Consider the following 27,023-nt stretch of genomic DNA (forward strand, 5'->3'; position numbering starts at 1 on the left):
ATGCAAATCAGTGCAGCCCCTATGGAAAACTGTGGAGGTTCCTAAAAAAATGAAAAATAGAACTAAGTTATGACCCAGCAACTCCATTTCTGGTATATATCCAAAGAAACCCAAAATATTCATCTGAAACGATATATGCACCTCTGTGTTCACTGCAGCATTATTTACAATAGCCAAGATATGGAAGCAACCCAGCTGTCCATGTGTAGACAAGTGGGTGAAGAAGAAGTGGTTAGATATATACAATGGAGTATTACTGGGCCATAAAAAAGAATGAAATATTACCATTTGCAACAACATGGATGGATCTAGAGGGTATTACGCTACGTGAAATAAGTCCAACAGAGAAAGACAAATATCATATAAAGAATCTAAAGAAAAAATAAAATAGAAACAGACTCATAGATGCATTGAACAAACTTATGGTTGCCAGATGGTGCGAGGTAGGGGGCCGGGGGAGGGGGGTTGGAGGGCTTGGTGAAAAAGGTAAAGGGATTGAGAGGTCTGAATAAATTGGTAGTTACAAAATAGTCATGGGGATGTAAAGTGCAGCATAGGGAACATAGTCAATAATATTGTAATTAGCTATGTATGGTGCCAGGTGGATACTTGAATTATCAGGGGATCACTTTGTAAATTATATAATTGTCTAACCATTATGCTGTACACCTGAAACTAATCTATATAATAAAAGGCTAAGCGACCGTTTTGGCGGAATGACCACAACTACCGGTCACTATGATGTGCACTGATCACCAGGGGGCAGACGCTCAATGCAGGAGCTGCCCCCTGGTGGTCAGTGCGCTCCCACAGGAGGAGTGCCACTCAGCCAGAAGCTGGGCTCACAGCTGGCAAACGCAGCTGCCACAGTGTTGGGAGCCTCTCCCAACTCCACAGCAGCACTATGAGCGGTGGCATCAGGTGCAGTGGGCTGTGATGAGTGTGCGAGCGGCGTGGTGCCTGGCCCCGATTCGGGCTCCTCCCTGGCCACCTGCCGCTTGGCGCACTGCTACAACCCCTGAGGGGTCCCGGACTGCAAGAGGGATGTCCGATTGCCAGCTTAGGCCCAATCCTGGTGCCATTCTCTGTAGAAGGCAGTCAGTCTGAACAACTCAGTGACTCAGGGAACTCAGGGTGAGCCTGCCTCCGTGCTTGAGTCACCCACTCGATGGTATTCGCAGGACAGACCATGGTGGCCCAGCCTGTGCACATGCAGCAGCCGCTGAAGCTCAAGCAGCAGGCTGTGCAGCAGCAGAAGGCCATCCAGCCACAAGCCGGCAGTTGGACATTCCCCGAGGGGTCCTAGACTGTGAGAGGGCACAGGCCTGGCTGAGGGACCTGCCCCCTGTCCCCCGGTGCATGAACTTCATGCACCGGGCCTCTAGTATAAAATAATGTTGAATGTCAACTGTAATTGAAAAACAAAATTTTAAAAAGATTATTATTAACGATGATTTTTTTAAGCTATTTTGATCTTTGGCATAACAAGCATCTTTTAATTTTATTTTAAGTTGAAAAATCTGAGTAATTTAAGAGTTTGTGTTAATTAGGATATCTTGAATTACAATGACAAGAAATGCACTGTCTAGTATTAGTTAAAATGGTTATTTTAGGCTCTGCTTTGCTGATTTTACCAACATAAATATTTATCAGCTTGTTAATATCATAAAATATTTATTTTGCCTTTTTATTCCTTGCTCCCCAGTAATATTTTTTGTATGACTTTTATGGTGTTTTAGGATGCAACATTACCAAAGTCCTCATTGCCAACAGAGGAGAAATCGCCTGCAGGGTGATGCGAACAGCTAAAAAAATGGGTATACAGTCCGTGGCTGTTTACAGTGAGGCTGACAGGAACTCCATGCATGTGGATATGGTATGTTGCTAAAAACTGGAAATCAGATTTTGTAAGTGATCATATTTGTTAGTGTGTCAGTGTTTTAGTTCTTGACAGTTTGTATTTGCTAGTGTTAACAGTGTGCAGTAGGTAAGTTCAGCTGCTCACTAATAATTCCTTTTGGGGACATTTTCCAAATGAGTCACCAGTGGAACTAAACAGAATACTCTGTGATGTAGTTGATTTACAGGCCAGGTCCTGTCAGTAGGATTGGTTAAAGCAGTTCACAGAAGGTGGCTGATGCACAGACCACACTTTGAGGGGCTCCTATCCACATCCCTGATGTGCAAGGAAAAGGATCAAGATTCTAGTTTTAGCAACTACTACTTACTGGCCAAGGGTCTTAGACAAGTCACTCAATGTTTCAGAGACTTGGCTTAACTGGAAAATTATAACTACAGGGACCTTCCTCCCCCAAGGTTTGTACGTGTTAGCAATTGTAACTAGCTTTATCCCTTAGACAGAACCAGGCCTGGGTGAATTCAGCTGTCGTCCTTCGTTACATCCACAGCAAATCCCCAAGCGCTGACAAGTCCACCGTGATGAGTTTCGCTTGGCCTTCCAGCTTTGCGCAGTAGGCCCATGCAGCTTTCTAGCCACTGTTCTGTCTCATGTTGTGAATGCCTGTTGCTGTCTATCCTAAGCCACTTTCATTTTACTTTAGTGTGCGACATATATTATACATAAAAATCAAGTTTGGGCATTCTCCTAATGCAAAAGATTTCAAAATGGATTATTATTATTTTTTAATATATTTTTATTGCTCTCAGAGAAAGGAAGGGAAAGGGAGAGAGAAATAGAAACATCAATGATGAGAGTGCATCACTGATCGGCTGCCTCCTGCACACCCCCGACTGGGGATTGAGCCCACAACCTGGGCATGTGCCCTGACCAGGAATCGAACCATGACCTCCTGGTTCATAGGTCGATGTTCAACCACTGAGCCACACTGTCTGGGCCACAGTGGCTTATTTTTATAGCCTAGATATGAGCTGGTACTTTTGTGTTGTTCTTGGGGAGCCAGCATTTCTATGTTTCTATTTCTATCTCTATTTCTATGTCCCTGAAGCAGTCCTATATAGATTACTGGGTCTGTGGTTTTCTAAACATATGCCATTTGTTAAACAGGCAGATGAGGCGCATTTCATTGGTCCTGCTCCCTCTCAGCAGAGCTACCTATCTATGGAGAAGATCATTCAAGTGGCCAAGATCTCTGCTGCACAGGTAAGGGTGATGAAGAGATATACAATACAAAAGTAAACGTGTTGCCCAATTTTCACAAAATTCCTTATTATGTAGAGAATACATTTTCTATTTTTAGCCATTCCCAGTTTCTATCTTTCCTGCTAAAAACATTAATATGGAATGAACAATCCAGACAGGCTTGCAATTTTGTGAACCACCAGGGTGAATTGGCAGCTAAAGGTATGCCTGATGGGTAGGGAAATTGCCCACTGGTGGCAGTAGTAGTATTGCTAGTTTTTCTTTTTCAATCCATTCAAATGCCCAAGAATACTGTGGTTTGGATATAGTAAGCTATTCTTCTTAAGAAAAATTAAAATTCTTGAGGTCCTTCCCAGAACGTGTGATTGAACTCGATATATTCACAAGTAGATAGCTGCTTTTCTTTTTAGTTTGAAGGGAGAGTATTTATCTAGCTCATCAGAGTTCTATCAATTTAATATCTGTTCAAAAGAAGGGAAGCTAGCAATACTTTGGAAATGAAATGAAGGAAACAGTTACAGTGATAAATGCTATCATCAAAATCAAATAGTAACAAGGTTAGCAAAAGTAGTTCAAGACCAGTGTATTGAGGACTAAAACACTGCTGAGCAAAAGTAAATGAGTCCTAAATAAACAGGCAAATAAATCACGGGAAGACTCAATATTGTTAAGATGGCAGTTCTTTCCAAATGGACTGATAGGTTTAATTCACTCTATATCAAAATCCCAATAGGCTATTTTATAGAACTTGACAAGCCTGGTCCTCAAATAGCTACAGGCCTAGTATATAGTTAAAACACGTTTGAAAAGACTAACAAATGTGTAGGGCATTTAAACAAGGCATGCGGCCCACCAGCTGCGAGTTTGACATGTTTGGTATAGGATTTAGACCCTCTATTTCAAAACTCATTACAGTAACCAACAGTGTGTTAACAGAAGGACAAATATACAGGTTAGTGGAACAGAATAGAAAGTTGCACATTTATGGTTAATTAATTTTTGAATAAAGGCAAAGTAATGTCATAGGGAAAGGGTGGTTTTTTCAACAAATGGTGCTGGAACAATTGGCTATCTATATGCAAAAAGATGAACCTAACGTCTAGTTCCTACACTCTTACCTTACACTTTTCATAAAAAACAAAAATAACTTGAAATGTAGCATATATCTAAATGGAAGACCTACAACTATAAAATTTCTGGAAGGAAACATAAGAGAAAATCTTTGAGAGGGTTAGGCAATAATTTCTTCAATATAATATAAGCAAGATTCATAAAAGAAAAAATTGATAAAATAAACTTCACCAAAATTTAAAACTTTTGCTCTTCAAATGAAACCATTAAGAACTTAAAAGATCAGCCATGGACTGGGAGAAAATATGTGCATAACATATATTTGATAAAAGAGTGGTATCCAGAATTTTTAAGGAATACTTTACAACTCAAACAACCTAATTGAAGAAAATGGGCAAAAGATTTGAATAGACACATCACCAAAGAAGATACACAAATGGCAATAAGCCCAATAAGAGATACTCAATACCATTAGTCAGTAGGGAAATTGACATGAAAACCACAGTTCTATACCATTTCACACTCACTAGGATGTTATAAATATAAAAGACAGATAAGTGTTGGCAGGAATTTGGAGAAACTTGGAACCATCAGATATTGCTGGTAGAAATGCAAAATAGGACAGCTTCTTTAGAAAACTTAAAAATTTAAACATACACTTACCATATTTTGACCCAACAGTTGCCCTCCTGAGCATTTGCCCAAGAGAAACAAAGAATAGGCTTGTATGAATGTTCATAACAGCATTATTCATAATGGCCCCAAACTGGAAAAAAATCTAAATGAAATCATGAACTAAATGTAGCATATCATAGTGGAATCAATTCTATAAAAAGAAATAAACTACCGATGCAGACAATTAACAAGGATGAACCTCAAAAAATTACGCTAAGTTGCCCTAACCGGTTTGGCTCAGTGGATAGAGCGCTGGTCTGCGGAAAGAAGGGTCCCGGGTTTGATTCTGGTCAAGGGCATGTGCCGGGGTCCAACCCCAGCAGGTCCAGGAGTCCCCAAAGGTGTGGACGGAGTCGGCAAAGAAGGAATGACATGGAGGCAGCGTTCAGTTGATCAGCAGCCTAGCCAGGATCTCTAGCCAGGATCTCCAGCCAAGTTCTGGTCTGGATCTCCAGCGAAGTTCTGCTTAGGATCTCCAGCCAGGTTCTGTGTCCATGTTGTCTTGCTAGGTTCTCCAGGTTCTCCAGCCAGGTTCTGTCCAGGTTCTCCAGCCAGGTTCAGTCACCAGGTTCTAGTCAGGTTCTCTTGCCAATTTCTGTAGTCAGGTTCAGTCCAGGATCTTTTGCCATGTCCTCTCGCTAGGTTCTGTCTCTAGGTTCTGAGGCCAGTTTCTGTCCAGGATCTTTTGCCATGTTCTCTCCAGCGAAGTTCTTCTGTCTCTAGAGAACGTTCTGTGTAGGTTCTGTGCCTAGGTTCTGTCTCTCTTGGTTCCGTATTCTAAGTTCTGTGTCCTAAGTTCTGTGTCTTGCTGTCTTATTACATCTGTATTTATACCAGTTGATTCAATCCTATCAATCTCTATTACAAAGGTTAGGGCGTTTCTTATCTCCATTCCAGGGAGTAAAGATTATGTAGCTTAAGCATGATTGTTCATAGTTAAAGTGATTAATTACCCGCCTGGCACTTAGTTAAGAGGTTTTATTCCCTCCCTAACTTCAGGGGGAAATCCCTACCTGGGGAAACAACCTTTCTCAGAGACCTTGGTTAAAACACATAGTGCCAAGAAGGTGAGCAAACATATTAAGAACAGTATGCCATATATGCCAGGTCCCTTGAAACAGTAAGGATGGACCGGCTCCCGGCAGGCATGTACCTTGGTTGTGAGCACATCCCCAGTAGGGGGTGTGCAGGAGGCAGCCGATCGATGTTTCTCGCTCATCGATGTTTCTAACTCTCTATTCCTCTCCCTTCCTCTCTGTAAAAAATCAATAAAATACATTTAAAAAAAAATTATGCTAAGTGCCCTGGCCAGTTTGACTCAGTGGCTAGCAGGGGTGGGCAAACTTTTTGACTCGAGGGCCACAATGGGTTCTTAAACTGGACCGGAGGGCCGGAACAAAAGCATGGATGGAGTGTTTGTGTGAACTAATATAAATTCAAAGTAAACATCATTACATAAAAGGGTACGGTCTTTCTTTTTTTTTTTTAGTTTTATTCATTTCAAACGGGCCGGATCCGGCCCACGGGCCGTAGTTTGCCCACGGCTGGTAGAGTGTCGGGCCTGCGGACTGAAGGGTCCTGTGTTCGATTCCAGTCAAGGGCACATGCCTGGGTTGCGGGCTCGATCCCCAATAGGGGGTGTGCAGGAGGCAGCCGATCAATGATTCTCTCTCATCATTGATGTTTCTATCTCTCTCTCCCTTTCTTTTCCTCTCTGAAATCAATAAAAAAATTATATTTAAAATGTTTCCCTCCCCCCCAAATTACGCCAAGTTAAAGAATTCAGACACATAAGACTATGTGTACTGTATGATTACGTATCTAGGAAATTTCTTTTTTTAAAAAAGTGAAACTATAGAGACAGCAGGTCAGTAAGTTGCTTGGTTCTAGAAGTAAGAATTAATTAGGTATGCACATGGGCGGCACACAAGAACTTATTTGAGTGAAAGAAGTGTTCTAAAACTGGATTGTAGTAATAGTTGCACAATTGTATAAATTTACTACATTCATGAAACTATAAATGGGTGAATGTTATATATGTAAATCATGCCTAAAAAAAACAAAAAAAAGCTGTTTATAAACCAGGGAGGACTGAATGTAGATCTTTTTCAGTTTGCCTAGCATACATAACATTTGACCATTTCATAGAAAATGTCTGAAACTGAGCATTGGTGTGAAAGAAACAAAATTCCAAGCTGACATCAAAATGTGACGTGTCGCATTTTATTCAGTATTTAGCATGTTGTTGTTTGCCATCGGTAAGATACAGGTTTTTCTATTCACATGAGTTTCCCAGGCACTGGGAGCTTACTGCTTTAATGTTGAAATGTCCTTTAAGCGCAACTATTTTGAAATAGGGTTGGCAGAGTTTTCTTTTTATATTCAGTTGGTTATAATTATTATTTTAGAAGAGCAGATGTCCTGAGGGCTACTGAAGTGGGAGACCGAGTTGCTTCATCCCTCACCAAACAATCTGAGCTGCAACTGTTTGCTTCCCTGTGTCTTCCCTCTTTGCTGTTGGCATGTTTGCCCTAAGAAAACACACTGTTCTTGGGTCACCGATTGTCCCCTTTGGTGAGCGAGAAATCCAGATACATAAATTTGTTAAAACTCTGAGGAACTTGCAAGTAACTAGGCAAAAGTCTGAGGTAGTTCTCTTTCACTAAAGTATATACAGGCTTCAGCATATGACTTTTTGTTTGCTTCTTAGTTATCTTTTTAGAGAGGTGACATGGGCACATAGCAACCTGAAGATAGATGGGGTGTGATTGTGGTAGTGTGTTCTTCTCAGCTTGTGGGTCCGCAGTTTCAGTTCTAAGCCAGCTCTATATGAAGGCAGAGTCAAGAAATCCCCATTACCTTTACTCCTACTTATCCTCCTTGACATTCTACCCTAAAAGCAGTATTATTATAAATTAAAATACATATTCCTCTGATCCATCCATTCCACTTGTAGATTTATACTTATAAGAATTTAAAGCAGGGACTCAAAGAGATACGGGCACATCAATGTGTATAGCAGCTTTATTCATAATAGCCGGAAGGTGGAAACAGGTGAGTGGTAAACAAAGTGTCGAATATATACATACAGGGACTATTATTCAGCCTTAAAAAAGGAATGAAATTCTGATTCATGCTACTACATGGATGAACCTGGGAAACATTCTGTTCCGTGAAATAAGCCAGACACAAAAGGGTAAGTTTGTACAATTCCACTTATATCAGGTTCCTGCAATAAACAAATTCGTAGAGACGGAAAGTAAAATTTGTGAGACGGAACGTTACCAGGCAGTGGGGGGTTAGTGTTTCATGGCACAGAGTTTCTGTGTGGGGTGATGACAGCGTTCTGGAGATGGTTGGTGGTAATGGTTGCCCAGCCTGGTGAATGTGCTTAATGCCACTGAATTGTGCACGTCAACATGGTTAAAATAGAGGTTTATCTCATGTATTTATTACCACAAGAAAAAGAAATACAGATTCTTCTGGTTCAGGTAAGACTTCAGAACTTCAATGTGAATGTTTCAGATGTCAGCTTGGAAACAGGCTTTGATAGCGTAGTGTAGGCATCACCAGCGCACAGGGAGGCCTCCCCACAGGAAAGCGATGCCGCCTGCATCCCAGTTTGCCAGTGGAGTGCTAGTAAATTTGTCTTTTCATTTCTCGCTTCTAGGCTATCCATCCTGGGTACGGTTTTCTTTCAGAAAACATGGAATTTGCCGAACTATGTAAGCAAGAAGGAATTATTTTTATAGGTCCTCCCTCATCTGCAATTAGGGACATGGGTATAAAGAGGTATGAGTGTATATTTTTTAAATAAGGTCAATTTAAATGATTTATTTTACCTATAATAGACATGCTAATAATACACTTTTGTTGTCATAGCCATAAGTTGTTTATCTGCCACTTCAGAAAAATACTCAGCTAATTATTATTTCTAATCAACATGCTAATTCTTTCGGGGGGATAAAAACAAGGTAGGATGAGTTACCACATGAAAAATTGGATTGAGGGAAATCAACAGATATTTTAATATTTGTATTAATATTTGTTATCTCAGACTATAGTTTTTTTCTTTATGGGATGTTTTCTTTGAAAAGTTCCATTATAATACAGATGATGTATTATAGGATTATACACCTGAAACCTATAAAATTTTATTAACTGATATCACCCCAATAAATTCAATAAAAAAGAAAAAATTAAACATAAAATTAAAAGTTCCATTATATTTTGTAGACTGGGCTGTATTTGTTTCTCTTGTATGAAATTTCATAGAATTTGGGTATCTTGGGCTTTTTTGTTGTAAAGTACATCCAAGTCCATAATGGCTGCTGCTGGAGTGCCTGTGGTGGAAGGTTATCACGGTGAGGACCAGACAGACCAGTGCCTGAGAGAGCATGCTGGGAGGATCGGCTACCCCGTCATGATCAAAGCCGTCCGTGGTGGAGGAGGAAAAGTAAGGCTGTGCGTGCTCATGTTTTCCATTTCCGGCTACTCTCCTTTGTTTTATTTCTGTTGTCGTCAAATCTACCTTTCATCTTAGGGTATGAGGATCGCTAGATCGGAAAAAGAATTTCAAGAACAGTTGGAATCAGCCCGGAGGGAAGCGAAGAAGTCTTTCAATGATGACGCTATGCTGATTGAGAAGTTTGTGGACACTCCAAGGTGGGGTAGCCTTTTTTTTTTCTGACTCAGATATTTTAAATTATAAAAATGCATGCACATTATATAAAATACAAAGTTCTAGTAGGACATAAGTACATACATTCCCCGATCCCACCCCTGATGTGCCCACTATAATGTCATGGTATGCGTACTTCCAGGCATTTTCTATGTGAATAGATACATTTATACATATACAAACAGAATACAACATACAGAATACATACAGAACAGTGAATCAAATCTTATATAATATTGCATGTTAATATTATATCAGAGATCTTTCCATGTCAGTAAATACAGATCTCATTCTTTTTGTTGACCTTAATATTGGTTCCATAATATTAAGATGCCATTAATTCATTCAATCCATTACTTTTTGATGTAACTTAAGGTCTTTTTTTTTTTTTTAATTAAATCTTTATTGTTCAGATTATTACATTTGTTCCTCTTTTTTTTCCCCCCATAACTCCCCTCCTCCCAGTTCCCGCCCCACCCTCCGCCCTCACTCCCCACCCACTGTCCTCATCCATAGGTGCACGATTTTTGTCCAGTCTCTTCCCACATCTCCCACACCCCTTTCCCCCCCAGGAATAGTCAGTCCATTCCCTTTCTATGTCCCTGATTCTATTATAATCAACAGTTCATTCTGTTCATCAGATTATTTATTCACTTGATTCTTAGATTCACTTGTTGATAGATGCATATTTGTTGTTCATAATTTGTATCTTTACCTTTTTCTTCCTCTTCCTCTTCTTAAAGGATACCTTTCAGCATTTCATAGAATCCTGGTTTGGTGGTGATGAACTCCTTTAGCTTTTCCTTATCTGTGAAGCTCTTTATCTGACCTTCAATTCTGAATGATAGCTTTGCTGGATAAAGTAGTCTTGGTTGTAGGTTCTTGGTATTCATCACTTTGAATATTTCTTGCCACTCCCTTCTGGCCTGCAAAGTTTCTGTTGAGAAATCAGCTGACAGTCGTATGGGTATTCCCTTGTAGGTAACTGAGTTTCTTTCTCTTGCTGTTTTTAAGATTCTCTCTTTATCTTTTGCTCTTGGCATTTTAATTATGATGTGTCTTGGTGTGGTCCTCTTTGGATTCCTTTTGTTTGGGGTTCTCCGAGCTTCTTGGACCTGTAAGTCCATTTCTTTCACCAGGTGAGGGAAGTTTTCTGTCATTATTTCTTCAAATAGGTTTTCAATATCTTGCTCTCTCTCATCTTCTGGCACCCCTATAATTCTGATGTTGGTACGCTTGAAGCTGTCCCAGAGGCTCCTTACACTATCCTCGCATTTTTGGATTCTTTTTTCATTTTGCTTTTCCGGTTGGGTGTTTTTTGCTTCCTCGCATTTCAAATCATTGACTTGATTCTTGCGCTCCTCTGGTCTGCTGTCGGGAGTCTGTATAATATTCGTTATTTCAGCCCGTGTATGCTTAATTTCTAGTTGGTTCCCCAATATAAGATCGAGGGTCTCATTAGTTTTCTTGTAGATCTCATTAAGTTTATCGGCAGCTTCTAAACAGTTCTTGAGAGACCTTAAAAGTGTGGTTCTGAACTCTATATCTTCCATTGACAATTTTGTCCTGTTTCTTTGTCTCCGCATTTTGTTATGCTTCCTTGGTGCACCCCCTAGTGGTCTTTGTTCGCAATCTTATAGTTAAATCTTGATTGTTGTAGCTAATTCCAGGGAGGGTTTGACCTCCAGGCCAAGTGGCTATGAGAATCAGCTGTGTCAGCAGTGAGAGAACTTCTGTCCTCTAGGGAGGTGCTAATCTAGCCTTTGCCTGAGGCTATCCGGCAAATGCCTCTGTGCAGGGCTTGGGCGGGGCAGGTCGAACAGGATCAACAGGGTGGGCCGGAGAGAGCAGTTATGGTGGCTCTCAGTCCTGTCCCCAGGGGCTCTGCCTCTCTGAGTCCCAGCACCCGCTGCAAAGCTCAGAGAGAAAGCTGCACTCGCTCTGACCGAAGCCAGACAGTCCCGCTTCTCCCGTTTGAGTCTGGGTCCCTAAAGACTTGCCCGGATCTGGAGCTCAGATTCTGCGACTCCCTCCCGATTGAAAACACCAACCGCGCCCTCCGCCGCCAGCCCGCTCGTGCACTCCGCACCTCAGAATTTGACTTCAGCACTGTGCCTCCTCTGAGTGTCCGTATGCGTTTCTCTTTCCTCCTAGTTGTAGGACTTCCACTCAGCCAGCGTTCCTGTGGTTCTGGGTGATGTCCCTTCCGTCTTTTAGTTTCACTTTTGAAGTAGTTGTTCAAAGCAGCAAACTCCGGCGTTAACCTATGCCGCCATCTTGGTTCTCCAAGGTCTTTTTAAAATAAAAAAATTCCTGTAAGAAATTATGCTATATTGTCATGGCTGCTTTTGCTCAGTGGTTAGAGTGTCGGCCTGTAGACCCAATGGTCCGGGTTCAATTCCCGGTCAAGGGCATGTACCTAGGTTGCAGGCCAGATCCTGGCCCGGTCAGGGCATGTGCAGGAGGCAACCGATTGATGTCTCTATCACATCGATGTTTCTCTCTCCACCCCCCCCCCCCCGCCCCTTCCACTCTCTCTAAAAATCAATGGGGGGAAAAATATCCTTGGCTGAGGATTAACCAATGTGTTTCAAGAGCACACTAGCACAATCACACCTCATCTATCTTTAGGTTACTATGTGCCCATGTCACCTTTCTAAAAACAAAAAAGAAATTAAGCTATATGTTACAGAACTCTGTAAGCATCAGTTGAGATGTTCAGAAAATGGAAATAGTTACCCAATTGAATTATAATTGTAAGTGATGTGTTAACAAGTAATACTAACAGCTCACACTTTTATTGCACTCACCATATGCTGGGTCCTAAATATTTTACATATACTAACTAATCTTGCTGTCCAAATTCTAATCTAATTCTTGCAAGAGCCCCTTTGGATGGGTAGTATTCCGCAGGTGAGGATACTGAGCCACAGAACAGTCACATCAGATAACTTGCCTGAGGTCTCCCAGCTAAGATGAAGTGGAGCTTGGATTTCAACCCAGGCAGTTTGACTCTAAAATTCACACTCTAAGCCACTGCACTAAATTGCTACTCCAGGTACCACAATAACAAATGCCATGTAAATATCTAATTTTTATTTTCTGGAGTTTTCTTTTTATGCCTATTGCTCAAAATAAGGTACTGGTTATAAAAGCTTCCTGTTTCATAGGCTTTTTGGTAATTTATATAGCTATAGATGTAGATATAGTTATCCTGTATGTCCAGTGACCTGATAAAGACTAGAGAGGGATTTACCTTGAAGGTAATGAGCTGAAGCTTCCCTTGCATGAACCTCTTCCAAGTTCCAGTACCTAATTGTGTCTTCTTTTTAAAGAGGGCCCCCAAATAGTTTTTGTTTCAGACCATACAAGCTTAGAACTGTCCCTGAACATGGCACAGTAAATTAAATTCATTTAGAGTTTGTTAAAAAAAAAAAAAAGTCAACCTTAACATCGGCCAGTTGATTAGGAGCACATAACATAATGCCGCCTGCTAGTGGGAAGCCAGGAAAAGACAGAGGAGAATCTAAGATAAACCAGGGCTCCCTCCTGCAGCATCTTTCCAGAAGAATAGGCCGACTCTCCAAGGGGCATACTCTGGAGTTAGATTGCTGTGGACACATCAGCCAGCTATTTCGGTGACTGTAACTCCATGCTCCAACATTTTCTGAAGCTGTGAATTCTTTCCTTGGGAAACGTTAGCTACATATTACCTCACATTGTAATTTATTCCTCCAATAGCTGGGAAACTCCTGGGAATCAAGGACCTGCTAGTATATTTCTTTTTCATTTTCCCCTGTATATTACTACCTGGCATACTACTTTCTTCATGATAGGCATCAATAATATTTTGTTAAATATAGAAGTAATGTGAATACATTACAAATTTTCGGAAAATACAGGAGTTGGAAAACAAACTCACTCATAATCTCGTTCTCTAAGTATATTAATATTTCTATATATTTCTGTGACGTATTTTCTAGTAATAATATTTTAATATCATGATAATTGTACTGAATGTAGTATGTTATATCCTGCTAAATAGCTACCTGTTGAATTAGTGGAGTGTGAGAAAATTGTCAAGATGATGCTGGTAACTGAGAAAAGTACATACAAGATGTTTTCTAGATCTGATCAGTTACTGTGTTTATCTGAAAGGCTGGGACAGAAAATGGTCTTCAAAGTGTACTATTTGGAGGGTAATAAAATAAACCAGATTCCATCCTCACTTCATAGTCAATAAATAATCTATGTGAATTTAAAATGTCACTAGGAAAATAACAACTTTAGAACTTTTAGAAAACATCAAGGCATTTCTAATAGAATCCAGCTGTGTCCACCTACCAGTACAGTGGGGCCTTGACTTACGAGTGTCCCCACTAACGCGTTTTTCTGAGATACGAGCCGTCTTTCCGTTGATTTTTTGCTTTGAGTTGACAGAGTAATTTGAGTTAACGAGCTCCTTAACGAGCTCCGTCACGGAACGAATTAAACTCGTAAGTCAAGGCCCCACTGTATCTAGCCAGTGATGGCGAACCTTTTGAGCTAGGCGTGTCAGCATTTTGAAAAACCCTAACTTAACTCTGGTGCCATGTCACATATAGAAATTTTTTTATATTTGCAACCATAGTAAAACAAAGACTTATATTTTTGATATTTATTTTATATATTTAAATGCCATTTAACACAGAAAAATCAACCAAAAAAATGAGTTCGCGTGTCACCTCCGACACGCATCTCATAGGTTCGCCATCACTGATTCTAGCCCAGGGGTGGGCAAACTTTTTGACTCGAGGGCCACAATGGGTTCTTAAACTGGACCGGAGGGCCAGAACAAAAGCATGGATGGAGTGTTTGTGTGAACTAATATAAATTCAAAGTAAACATCATTACATAAAAGGGTACGGTCTTTTTTTTTTTTTTTTTTTTAGTTTTATTCATTTCAAACGGGCTGGATCCGGCCCACGGGCCGTAGTTTGCCCACAGCTGTAATCTAGCCAGACCCCCAGTGGCTGGCTGGAGCGGCTAGGATTGGTTCTGAGATGGTGCTCCAGATCCTCTACCTTAGGTCAAGCAGCAGAAAAGATGAGTCAGCAAAAGGAAAAGGACAGCCTTAGCTGGTTTGGCTCAGTGGATAGAGCGCTGGCCTGCGGACTGAAGGGTCCCAGGTTTGATTCTGGTCAAGGGCACATGCCCACGTTGCAGGCTCGATCCCCAGTAGGGGGCGTGCAGGAGGCAGCCAGTCGATGATTCTCTCTCATCATTGATGTTTCTCTCTCTCTCCTCCTCTCTGAAATCAATAAAAAGAAAAAAAGGAAAAGGACACAAGTGACTTGGTGATTACAGAATCAAAACGGAAAACACAGATCCTCAGTGATCTTCCTTTGCACGCAGCCGTGGGAAAACTGTGTCCAAGTTTTGCAACCTCAGAATAAAAACTGTGTTGTGTTCTGCTCTTGGTGTGGCCCCAGCACGTTCCTTCCTGAACCTGGAGCCCCGGCTACAGTGCCGTCCTCTCTGGAGCAGCTGAAAGATAAGGGAGGGTCCGGAGAAGGTAGACTTTTATCATTGTAATTTGAAAATCAGGTTGTTCGGCTCCAGCGTGGAAAGCGCTTGGAAGCTGTTACATCTGAAGAGCAAGCAGAAAGCTGGACAGAATGAAAGTCAGTTACTTAGACCCAGAAGAGAACTGAGGGCACAGGGAAGCCACCCTGAAGTCTGGGCAGGCATGTGAGCACCGTGAAGCAGTCAAGATCCGCCTGCCGGCAGCAGAAGCTGCTGGAGCCCTAGACTTACAGGGACACTGAAATGGGAATTTTGACAAATTGCCGGAGGTTGATTGTGGACGAGCTTGATAGTGAGAAAATCCTTAAGCCCCAGTGTTAGGGGGGTCTCCCAACTTTTCATTCGTTCTATTGCCAGGAATCCCACCAAGTTCTCACAGTGAAAATCTAAGCAACATTTCTTAAAATTTGGGGGTTGGGGTAGAAAAGTACCCTTCTGGAATAGGCCCAGAGCAGTCTATTCTCAGAAACCAAGGCCAACACTCCCAGGGAAACTGCCAGACCTGTTTCTGTCCTGGGGGAAGGGCAGCCGGCCAAGTCTAACCTCTAACCTGCCCGCTGTACCTAAGGGTGAAAAGTGTGAGGAAACACTGCTGAGGCACAGGGTCAGGTCCCGTGAAACACTGAGATTGAATCATAGATCATAGGGTGTTTTCCCTGCCCTACACCCTGCCATGTCACCAGGGCTCCCGTGTAATCACAGAGGTTCCAACTGAAAGAAGTGCAGGACGCAGACTCTGTCCAGAAAGCAGTTCTTGTTGAAGCCCCAAGACAACAGGAGAAAGAAAAGTAAACCAAGGACATTGAAGAAAGTGAAGCCTCTGGCACCGACAGCTGCTGCAAACATTAAACACAACATGCCTCCAAACTGATCAACATTAAACATTAAAGGCCTGTACCTCTGTTCCTGGTATGGGATACATCACATCTGGTTTCCTCCCTCCTTCCCTCCCTCCCTCCCTCCCTCCCTCCCTCCCTCCCTTCCTCCCTCCTTCCTTTCCTTCCTTTCCTTTTTTGTATATTTATTTTAATTGATTTTAAAGAGAGGAGGGGAGAGAGAAACATCCATGTGAGAGAGAAACACTGATTGGTTGCCTCCCGCACGCATCTTGACTAGGAATGGAACTACACCCTGGATGTGTTTGACCGGGAATCAAACACACCACCTTTTGGTGTGTATTGTACAATGCTTCCACCAATTGAGCCACACCAGCCAGGACCATCACATCTGGATTTTTTTTTAAAAAATTCCAAGCCTTAAAGGTAAAAAAAAAAAAAAAAAAAAAAAAAGCACAATTTGAAGTACAATGCAAGTATCAGAACTAGACTGAGATGTGACACAGATTTTGGGATTATCTATGGAATTTAAAGTAAGTGGTTAATATGTTAAGTGCTCTAATGGAACAAGTAAAAAACATGCAAGAACAGAGGGTAATATAAACAAAGAGATAGAAATTTGAGAAAAAAATCAAATGAAAATGCTAGAAATAAAGAACATCATAACAAAGGAAGAATGCATTTGATGGACTAATCAGTAAACTAGACACAGCTGGAGAAAGAATCAGTGACCTTGAACGTATGTCAATGGAAACTTCCCAAACAAAGAGAAGTGAGAATGAAAATAAATACAGCATAACTGAACTATCTAACTGCAGAACAACTTTTAAAGGTGTAACGTGCTTATTTGAATACAAGAAGAAAGAAAGGAATGGGAGAAATATTTCAAAGTAGTAATGGCCAAAATGTTCCCCAAATTAATGACAGGCACCACACTACAGAACCAGGAAGCTCAGAGGACATCAAAGAGGATAACTGTCAAAGAAATTTTAAAATTATATTCAAACATAAGAAAACAAAGACAAATAGGACATCTTGGAAAAAGCCAGAGAGGCGAAACTTCCTGTAGTACATCAGACATCTCACAGAAACCATGCAAGCAAGAATCAAGTGGAGTGGAATCTATATAAAATGTTGAAAGGAAAAAACACAAACCTAGAATTCTATATGCAGTGAAATTACCCTCAGACATGCAGGAGGAATAAACATGTCCTCAGACAAAATTTGAGGCAATTTGTCACCAGTAGACTTGCCTTGCAAGTAACAATAACAGAAGTTCTTCAAAGAAAAGGAAAAATGATACAGATTAGAAACTCAGATATAATGAAGGAAGAATATTAGACAAGGACCTAAGAATATTAGACAATTTGTTCAAAATAATAAGAAGAGTGTATTTGGCGACATTAGCTTAAGTATAAATAAAAAGAGGAGGAAAGGTCAAGAAGGCAAATCCAAAAGGAAGAAATCAACTTCTATAGTGTTGGACAGGTAGGAAGATTTCCGAATGGCCCATCCAGTGGAACTGATAAATCAAGAAAATTAATTTTCCCAAGTGGTTTAATGAAGTATTTTATGGAATGAACAGAGAGGAACAGCTCTGAGCCACTGCTGAACAGGACTTTTAGGAGACTTCTTGTTTTGTGTGTGTGTGTGTGTGTGTGTGTGTGTGTGTGTGTTTAAGAATTTTTTTTTTTTTTTTGAGAGTGAGAAAGGAAGAGGGAGAGAGAGAAACATGGATGTTGGAGTGAAGCATCAATTGGGTGCCTCCTGCACACTCCTACGGGGACCCAGCCTGTACCCTGGGGATGTGCCCTCCCTGGGAATTAATTCAGCCAACTGAGCCACATGGCCAGAACTGACTTCCTGGTTTATTTGTTTTGTTATTTTTCTTTATTGTTGACAGTATTGCAGATGTCCCTCCCTTTTCCCCCTATTGCCCCTCTTCACCGCCCCACCCCCCACCTCAACCCCACCCCCGGGCCTTCACAGCTCTATTGTTTGTGTCCCTGGGCATACATATATGCATATAAGTATCACTCGTGTCTGCGTTATGGTGGTGTATATGTGAGGTGAACTACAGTGTGAACATATCACAATAAGCCTACTGAGAAGAATGCTTTCTTGTATTCATTCACCAGATGGTCTGTGTTAGCCTTGTTTTCATAAGTGTTATGTATGTTTACTCTTAATATGATATCTCATAATTTTGCTATTTTTATACTCAACATTTAAGTGCCTTTTTGTTTTTTTATGACTTAATGTTAGTATAGTCTTAAAAACTAATGAGCCATATTAATTTATTTCTTAACATTTAAATTTTCAATCTGTCATAGTTTAAAAAATCAGACTATAAGAGTTGATTTAAAGCCGAAACCGGTTTGGCTCAGTGGATAGAGCGTCGGCCTGCGGACTGAAAGGTCCCAGGTTCGATTCCGGTCAAGGGCATGTACCTGGGTTGCGGGCATATCCCCAGTAGGAGATGTGCAGGAGGCAGCTGATCGATGATTCTCTCTCATCGATGTTTCTAACTCTCTATCTCTCTCCCTTCCTCTCTGTAAAAAATCAATAAAATATATTAAAAAAAAAAAAGAGTTGATTTAAAAAAAAAATATCCTGATCATAAAAAAGTTTTCATTGGCTTTTTGAGGATATATGAAATAAGAGTATAACTTATAATTATTAAATAGTCAGCTTTACCAGTATTTGCCTTAACAGTTTGCACTTTTTGTACTTTGCCCCACTCTGAGGTCATAAATATAGGGTGTTCCCCCCAAAATGTATACACACACTTTGTATAATTATAAAGGCAGTGTTTATTTAAGTACGTTTCACTTTAAAAATTAAGCTATCAGCTCTTAAAGTGTGTATACATTTTTCTGGGACAACCTAGATAGTCTCTTGTGTGTTCTGTCTTTTCTTATTTCCTAGTTATTTCATTTTATTTTTCTTTAATGTTCATCCAGTAAATGGAAAGTTTTTCATTGGGTGTTTATAAGGTTTACTGTAGTTCTGTTTCTAAATTCAAATTCTCTGTTTTGAGGTAAAAATATCCCATCATGTGTAAAATAAAAATAGAGGAATCCTGGTCACCTTGGACAATAGTCTGGCTTGTGGAATGTGATACTTTTCATCCTTAGGAAAGTATGTTAACATGAGTGTTTGCTTTTAAATAGGCATGTAGAAGTCCAGGTGTTTGGTGATCACCATGGCAATGCTGTGTACTTGTTTGAGAGAGACTGTAGTGTCCAGAGGAGGCATCAGAAGATCATTGAGGAAGCCCCAGGGGTAAGGACCTTGTAAAGAAGTTTGTAATCTTCTCTGTAATGGAAACACTAGTCACTCTGATTTTCATATCAGAAATCTGTGAAGCTAGTGTCTCCCCCAAAGTCCTGCTGGACAGCTGCTTCCAAGTAGTAGTATAAGGATAAAGCCCCCTCTCTCCACCCCCCGCACTCCCCCCCACCCCCCACCCCCGGGGATGGAGCCTGCAACCCAGGCATGTGCCCTGACCGGGAATCAAACCAGTGACCTCTTGGTTCATGGGTCGATGCTCAACCACTGAGCCACACCATCTGGGTGTGGTTTTACTTATTTTTGGATTTACATTTCTTTAGAGCCTGCTATTGCCGCAGGCTTCTTTTCTTGTTCAAGCTTATATACAGTAGTCCCCCCTTATCTAGAGCTTCAGTTACCCATGGTCAATTGTGGTTTGAAAATATTGTCAGAAATTCCAAAAATATAATAAAATTCCTCAAAAGTTATAAGTTTTAAATTGCACACCATTCTGAGTAGTGTGATGAAATCTTATGCCATCCCACCCGGGATGTGAATCACCCCTATGTCCAGTGTATCCACGTTGTATAGGCTAACTGCCTGTTAGTCACTTGGTATTTTTCTTAGCTATCAGATCGACTATCACATTACATGATTGTGTTCAAGTAACCCTTATTTTACTTAATCATAGCTCCAAAGTGCAAGAGTAATGATGCTGACAATTTGGATATGTCAAAGAGAAGCTGTAATTGCTTCCTTTAAGTTAAAAGGTCTGTATGTATATGAAAAACATACATAGGGTTTGGTACTCTCTGTGGTTTCAGGGATCCAATGAAGATATAGATATATATTTTTTTAAGTACTTTATTGATTTAGAGAGGAAGAGAAACATCAATTGGTTGCCTCCTGCAGGTGCCCCAACTGGGGATCAAACCCACAACCCAGGTATGTGCCTGGACCGGGAATCAAACCTGCCGCCTTTCAGTGTATAGGACAACACTCCAACCAACTGAGCCACCCCGGCCAGGGCTCCCCTGGAGATCTTGCACATGTCCCCATGGATAAGGGGAGACTACCATGCATGTTTTTGTCAGTATGTAGTTTTATCAGGTCAGGGATCTGAGATTTCTGGTAATCAGTTTGTTATTCGCATATTAAAATTTTGATTTCTGTTGTAGAGTATATTATACCTTTTGAAGTAAATGTCAACAACAGTAATTCAGTAAAGCCTTATTTTGAACAATGACTGCTTAAATATATATATCTGTAGAGCTCAGTTCTTAAAATTTTAAAAGCGTTGCCTATTTATTGACATACATTTCTTTTTCTGAACCATTTTTAACTTGGAATCTCAAGGTTTACCATATTCCAAGATAATTATTGCAACTTGATACAGATTGCTTTATCATCTTAAAATAGAGACTGTTCAAAGTTTCTATATTGACACATTTAATTTTAAGTAGACATATAGTTATAAAAGTTATGTAGGAACAAGGGACACAGATATATCATTATGCTGAGGAATATGTGCAATTCATAGAAATTACTAGCAGAACCATTAAACTTTGGTATTGTGACAGCTTTTTATCTTTATTATTATCTCTTGAATGTAATATTTGCTACATGAATATATAATATTGGATTTTAGAGGAAATTTCTAGTGGGACAAAGTACTAATGGAAATTTATTTAAATATTCGTTCATAGCCTGGTATTAAACCTGAAGTAAGAAAAAGGCTTGGGGAAGCTGCAGTCCGAGCTGCTAAAGCTGTAAATTATGTCGGAGCAGGTATGCTAAGATTTGTTTCTAAAAGAGAAGGAGAAGCAATAATTTATGTATGCTTTAGAGGCAAAAGAAACATATCGCTTTTGTATCAGTGGCTTTCAAACCTTTTTGACCAGATCCACAAGGAAAAAAAAACAAAACACACACACTCATATTTTATATTGAGACCATATGTGTTTGTGTGTGTGTATACTTATATTCATATATGTTTGAAAAAAGGATTTTACTAAATAATGCTTATCCTAATATGTATAATGCTATTTGATATTTTCTGTCTTATTTGAAATAAAAATTACAAAATTGATTTTTTAAATTAATAAAGTTTATTTTTTACAGCAGTTTTAGTTTCACAGCAAAATTGAGCGGAAAGTACAGAGATTTTCCCTGTCCCCACACGCACACAGCCTCCCCCCCATCAACATTCCATATCAGAGTGGTACATTTGTTCTAATCAGTAAACTTACACTGACACATTATTATCACTCAGAGAACATAGTTCACATTAGGGTTCATTCTTTTTAAGACATTTAAAAAATATATTTTTATTGATTTCAAAGAGGAAGGGAGAGGGAGAGAGAGATAGAAACATCACTGATGAGAGAGAATCATCAATTGGCTGCCTCCTGCACACCCCCAACTGGGGATTGAGCCCGCAACCCAGGCATGTGCCTTGACTAGGAATCAAACCATGACCTCTTGGTTCCTGGGTCAGCACTCAACCACTGAGGCACACCAGCCAGGCAAAGTGGATGAATTTTTATACTTTAACTGGAGGCCTGGTGCATGAAATTTGTGCACGAGTAGGGTCCCTAGGCTTGGCCATCGATCAGGGCAGATTGGGGCCTTCCAGCTGCCAGCCAGGGCCTTCCTTCCCTGGCTGCCGGCTGCTGGCTGGGGCCTTCCTTTGTTCCGCACCAGCCCCTGGTGGTCAGTATACGTCATAGTGGGTGATCGAACACCCAGTCTCCCAATTGAACTTCTGAGGGGACACTTTCCATATTAGCCTTTCATATATATAGATAAAGCTGGAAAAGTTTTGTAGTGCCTAATAAAATACCAATAGGTAATACATTATTAACATAAGATTTAGTTGCTAAGCAATCTTTCAATACGTCACCAGCAAAAGGACTTTTAAAGGAAATTTCCAAGAGCCCAAAACTAAGGAGAAAATATTGTATTTTTCTGCAGAGGGTTCGAGTGAAATGGGATGTCACAGGGTGCAGTTCCCAGGATCTGGGTGAACTGACGCAATAACTCCTGGCAGTCATGTTCTCACTGCGTGAGAGCTGACACTTCTTCATATCTTGGGCTTACTATTTGCTCGAAACCCCAAATATATTTTTCTTTTGCAAAATTTCATGTGGCTCCCTATTTTGACTGAGAGTCATTTGCTGCTACAACATGTGAGATATTTTTTTCATGAAATACAAAGTAGCATCGAATGAACGCAATGGTAAAACTGTTACATCAAGGAATATTTTACTTGGCTACTAATTACATACTATTGAAATGTGATCATTGTATTCTACTTTTAGGAACTGTGGAGTTTATTATGGACTCCAAGCACGATTTCTACTTCATGGAGATGAATACAAGGCTGCAAGTGGAACATCCTGTTACTGAGATGATCACAGGAACTGACTTGGTGGAGTGGCAGATTAAGGTGGGAATGATTTTTCTATTCACTATCAGTCTTGGAAACTGCGTGACCTTCTGGCCTCCTAAAGAAAAGTGTCCTTTTGGATAAGGGTTCACTTCTTACTGGTTGTGATGGGAACAGGAAAATGGGAGATTAAAGATGACACTGCGGTTCATGCTATGGCATTATTGTCACTTTATGGACACAGATTCCCAATCTGTTCATTGCCATCATTTCCCTTCAGGCATGGGGCGGCCAATAGGTGAGCTGCTGCTATTGACGATGGCTGGTGACCACATGGTCTCAAAACCAAAACCTGGTACTCTACCGAGGGCCACAGCATTCTGGCCAGGCTGTCATTAGGTGTTAGAGGAAGGACAGATGAAACGAGCTAACACAGAGTTGGGAGGGAAGGGTCCATGGGCAAGTGTTGACTTAAACACTGTTGCTGGCCCACAGTGGGATAAGTATGAGACAGTCACAGTACATGATTAGAAATTTTTAAAGTGAGTTGGCGTCCGGCCAGTGTGGCTCAGTGTTTGAGCATCAACCTGTGAACCAGGAGGTCCTGATTCGATTCCCAGTCAAAGCACATGCCCTGGTTTCAGGCTCTGACCCCAGTAGGGGGCGTGCAGGAGGCAGCCAATCAATGATTCTCTATCATCAGTGATGTTTCTATCTCTCTCCCTCTCCCTTCATCTCTAAAATCAATTAAAAAATATTTTAAAAAAGTAAAGCAATTTGGCATCGCTGTGACATATCTACTGGTTTTACAAAAGCTTTGAAGTCCACAACTGTTCTTTTATTTTAATAGTGTGAGAAACACTGGCCTAAACCAGAGGTGCACAAAGCATATTATTTCAAATATTATTAATAATAGCTTTGCATGTTTTTCTCTTTATTGAAAACAATAGATTGTATCTCAGCCTTCTTTTTTAAAAAAGTTTTTTAAGTCATATGATGAATAGTCAATCTCTGTGGGATTCTTGGTTCTTTATATACAGTATAACCTGAATCTAAATTGTTTTTTTCATATTGTGATGCTAAAGTCTTGATTATTTTGATAATTTTGGTTTTTTCGGAACTTCTGTGGACAATATGCTTCTTTTTCAATTTCCTTGGGGTTGATTGGTGGTTTTAATTGAGCCAAAAGACTCTTCTGGGCCTCTATAGCCTTGGGAGCTAATGAAAACCAGGCACATCAGGCTAGTGAGTGTTCGTGAGTGTCAGGAAAACTGCAGTTGGTTTAGAAACTTCTGGAAAGAGTGCTTATGTTTCCACAATTCAAGGAAAAGGAAGATTTTTTTTCTGAAGCAGTAACCCAAAAGAGTCCAGATTCTTGAAATCACAGAGGATAAAAGGTTCCTAGGGAATATGGCTGCAGAGTCTGTGGTTTGAACACCATGCCATAAAGACATTCAGTTCTGTCCGCTTTCCTTTAATTCCTAACCGCTGTGGTTCCTGATTTTCCTTATTTACATATTTAAAGAGCTGGAACCTGCTTCTGTTTTATGCTTATCTGTTTAGTTCAATGTGATGCTAAGTTACTTAGAGATTTTTCCCTGTAGCTTTTGCTTTCTCAGGGTGTCATTTTCTCATCTTGGAGGAAAACTTAAAGGGAAAGTGTGGCAGCAAGTCTTCCAATAGCCTTCCTCTGTTTATAATCTAGTGCTATGCAATGTACATAAACATAATAAAATTGAAAAACCATGATGTTCCCCTTGCTGTTTTGCTTTATCACTCACTTGCTGATTAAAATTACAACGATGTCTAATGTTACACTTTACCTATAGCTGTGAACACCAACAGATAATTTACTGTTTTTTTAAAAAAAGATTGATTTTGTAACTGAATGCTAATGTTTTAGATGAAAACTGAGAGCATGGTGCCAGAAAGAAATCTTAGTTTCAGTTATATAGAAAATAACACTGATTTTATATTTATAATTTAGTCAGCAGTTTGCTTGCATTTTCTATTTAAAAACTCTAGAAGACCATTGTAATTAATACTTTATTTTCAAGATGCCTCTGTTTTGTTTTGTTTTTTAATTTTTATTGAATTCAGAGAGGGAGAAGGAGAGAGAGGTAGAAACATCAATGATGAGAGAGAATCATTGATAGGCTGCCTCCTGCACGCCCCTATTGAGGATTGAGCCCACAACCCAGGCATGTGCCCTAACCAGGAATCAAACTTTGACCTCCGGGTTTATAGGTTGATGCTCAACCACTGAGCCATGCCAGCTAGGCAAGCTGCATCTGTTTTTAAATATCTTCTTTCTGCCCAATACTCGAGGCAGTGGGTAAAATAATAATTTTTATGTGGCTTCATTGTGAAGTCCAAATGTACATTTTCCATAAAAAAGGCAAGACCATCAACTTGCTAGTCTCATAGCTGCTTTAAGATGGATTTTTATAAGAAGTACATACTCTTCTGTCACCAGGTTGCAGCAGGAGAGAAGATTCCTTTGAACCAGGAAGAAATAACTCTCCAGGGCCATGCGTTTGAAGCTAGAATATATGCAGAAGACCCTCAAAATAACTTCATGCCGGGGGCCGGACCACTGGTGCATCTCGCCACCCCTCCAGCGGACCTTTCCACTAGGATTGAGACTGGGGTGCGGCAAGGTAAGCGGAAATAAAACAAAGTCTTTTTAACTTTTAGTGCATTCTTATTTATGGATGGGGGTCTTTTCCTTGTGTCTTGTGGGAATGTCTAGTATGTTTTAAAATAAAGGATTTAATTGATTTCGCAGCATTTTTTTTTCCCTTCTGGAATAGTTATTTTTAAAAAATGACTAGTAGTTTAATCAATAGGCTCTTTTTTCAAGTGCAGCAGTACTTGATCAAACTTAAGCAATACGTATTTGGTGTGTGTTGTTTTATATTTTTTACTTTGCCTGGTTCCAAACATGATTTAAGGTGACTGATATTTGCTATGCCTAAGGCACCCTGCCTTCAAGTCAAGCTGGACAATTAATATGAAAACTTAGTGCAAGCTAAACAATAATAAAAGGAGTTAAAAGTAAAAACTAACAGCACAAGAGCTCTCACAGTTCAGCGTTGATCAGTAACGATGGTCACAGCTAACAGTCATTTAGCGCCTATGTGCAGGTGCTGTTCTAGGTGACTTTTCGTACAGGCTCCTTTAACCTGGAGCACTGTCCTATGAGTAGGTGTTCTCACCCCCATTTTCTAGATGAAGAAACCAGGACACGGAGAAGTTACGTGACTTGCCCAGGATCACCCTTGCAGCCATGACTCAGACCCAGGCAGTCTGGCTCCAGAGTCTGTGCTCTCAGCCACCACCGTCTGTTGCCACCTTAACTTCATTTGCAGAGCAGTGCTAGCAGTTCTAGGACTAAGAGCTAATGTGAGACACTTTTAAAAGAGGAAATCTAGCATGGATTTGAGTAGGCAGATGTAACACATTAAAGAAAAGTGAACTTGAAGAACTGTAAGAAAATATGTGGCTAGGAAAATGGTGTAGGAGGGTAAGTCGTTGGAGATGTGGCTGGAGACAGACATAGGCTGAGAGCAAATCGTATGGGTCTTGAAAGCCAAAATGAGGAATTGGGGCTTCTTGATGATACACTGACAACACGTTGATAGCTCTTGCCTAAGCCACAGCAAGATTTGGTAGTCAGTACATTTTTTAACTTCACAGCAGAACATCTTGGAAAGAAAAGAGGGGCCTTGCAATAGAAACGAAAAAACCTGTAGGGCCAGCAAAGCTTGCAGTGTAACTTAATAAAAGGGCTCAAAGGATAAGAGATGTAATTCTGAGACATGCTCCCAGGGTCACATCGTGACACTGAGAGGGATAACCTAGTCCAGGAAGCTTCTCCCAGCACTCCCCTTCTGTGTCCCGTTCATCCCTCAGGCCTGGCCCTTATCATATTATCTATGGTCACCTATTCCTTGCCTATTTTCCCATCAGACTGTAAGATTCTTAAGGGAGGGTCCCTCAGGCCTGGCCCTTATCATATTATCTATGGTCACCTATTCCTTGCCTATTTTCCCATCAGACTGTAAGATTCTTAAGGGAGGGACCGTCTTCTATGGTATATTTGCAGCACCTTGCTCAAACCTAGGCCTACAAGGTGTTCAATATGTGTTGGTGGGCGAGTGGGGGACGGGGTGGATGGATGGATAAGGGAGTGTAATCCAACCCCTTGGTTTTACATCTGGAGACCCTGGGTTTTAGAGGCGTCAAGTGACCTGTCAAAATCACAACAAGGGTCTAGAACAGTAGTCTGTAATATACCACAGCCTTTTGCCTTGACCTAGTTTCTAACCAGTGATTGAGATTCGTATGATGACTGCTATTTGTTTATCAGCTCTGCCAGGTTCAACATTTGGCACTTTATTGTCAGTCCTC

General features: G+C 40.5%; 1 protein-coding gene across 1 annotated transcript in view; it reads left to right on the forward strand.

Annotated features, from left to right (window-relative positions):
- MCCC1 (methylcrotonoyl-CoA carboxylase 1) overlaps positions 1–27,023 on the forward strand; it is a 62,611-nt gene that overhangs the window by 13,501 nt on the left and 22,087 nt on the right. Inside the window, exons 3-11 of the mRNA XM_036350393.1 lie at positions 1,740–1,876; positions 3,026–3,121; positions 8,538–8,659; positions 9,176–9,323; positions 9,411–9,532; positions 19,123–19,234; positions 20,929–21,010; positions 22,543–22,670; positions 25,087–25,270. Coding sequence (XP_036206286.1) covers positions 1,740–1,876; positions 3,026–3,121; positions 8,538–8,659; positions 9,176–9,323; positions 9,411–9,532; positions 19,123–19,234; positions 20,929–21,010; positions 22,543–22,670; positions 25,087–25,270 — 1,131 coding nt within the window. The remainder of the gene's footprint in view (positions 1–1,739; positions 1,877–3,025; positions 3,122–8,537; positions 8,660–9,175; positions 9,324–9,410; positions 9,533–19,122; positions 19,235–20,928; positions 21,011–22,542; positions 22,671–25,086; positions 25,271–27,023) is intronic.

Source organism: Myotis myotis, unplaced genomic scaffold (assembly GCF_014108235.1).
Source record: "Myotis myotis isolate mMyoMyo1 unplaced genomic scaffold, mMyoMyo1.p scaffold_m19_p_2, whole genome shotgun sequence".
NCBI classification, from domain to species: domain Eukaryota; kingdom Metazoa; phylum Chordata; class Mammalia; order Chiroptera; family Vespertilionidae; genus Myotis; species Myotis myotis.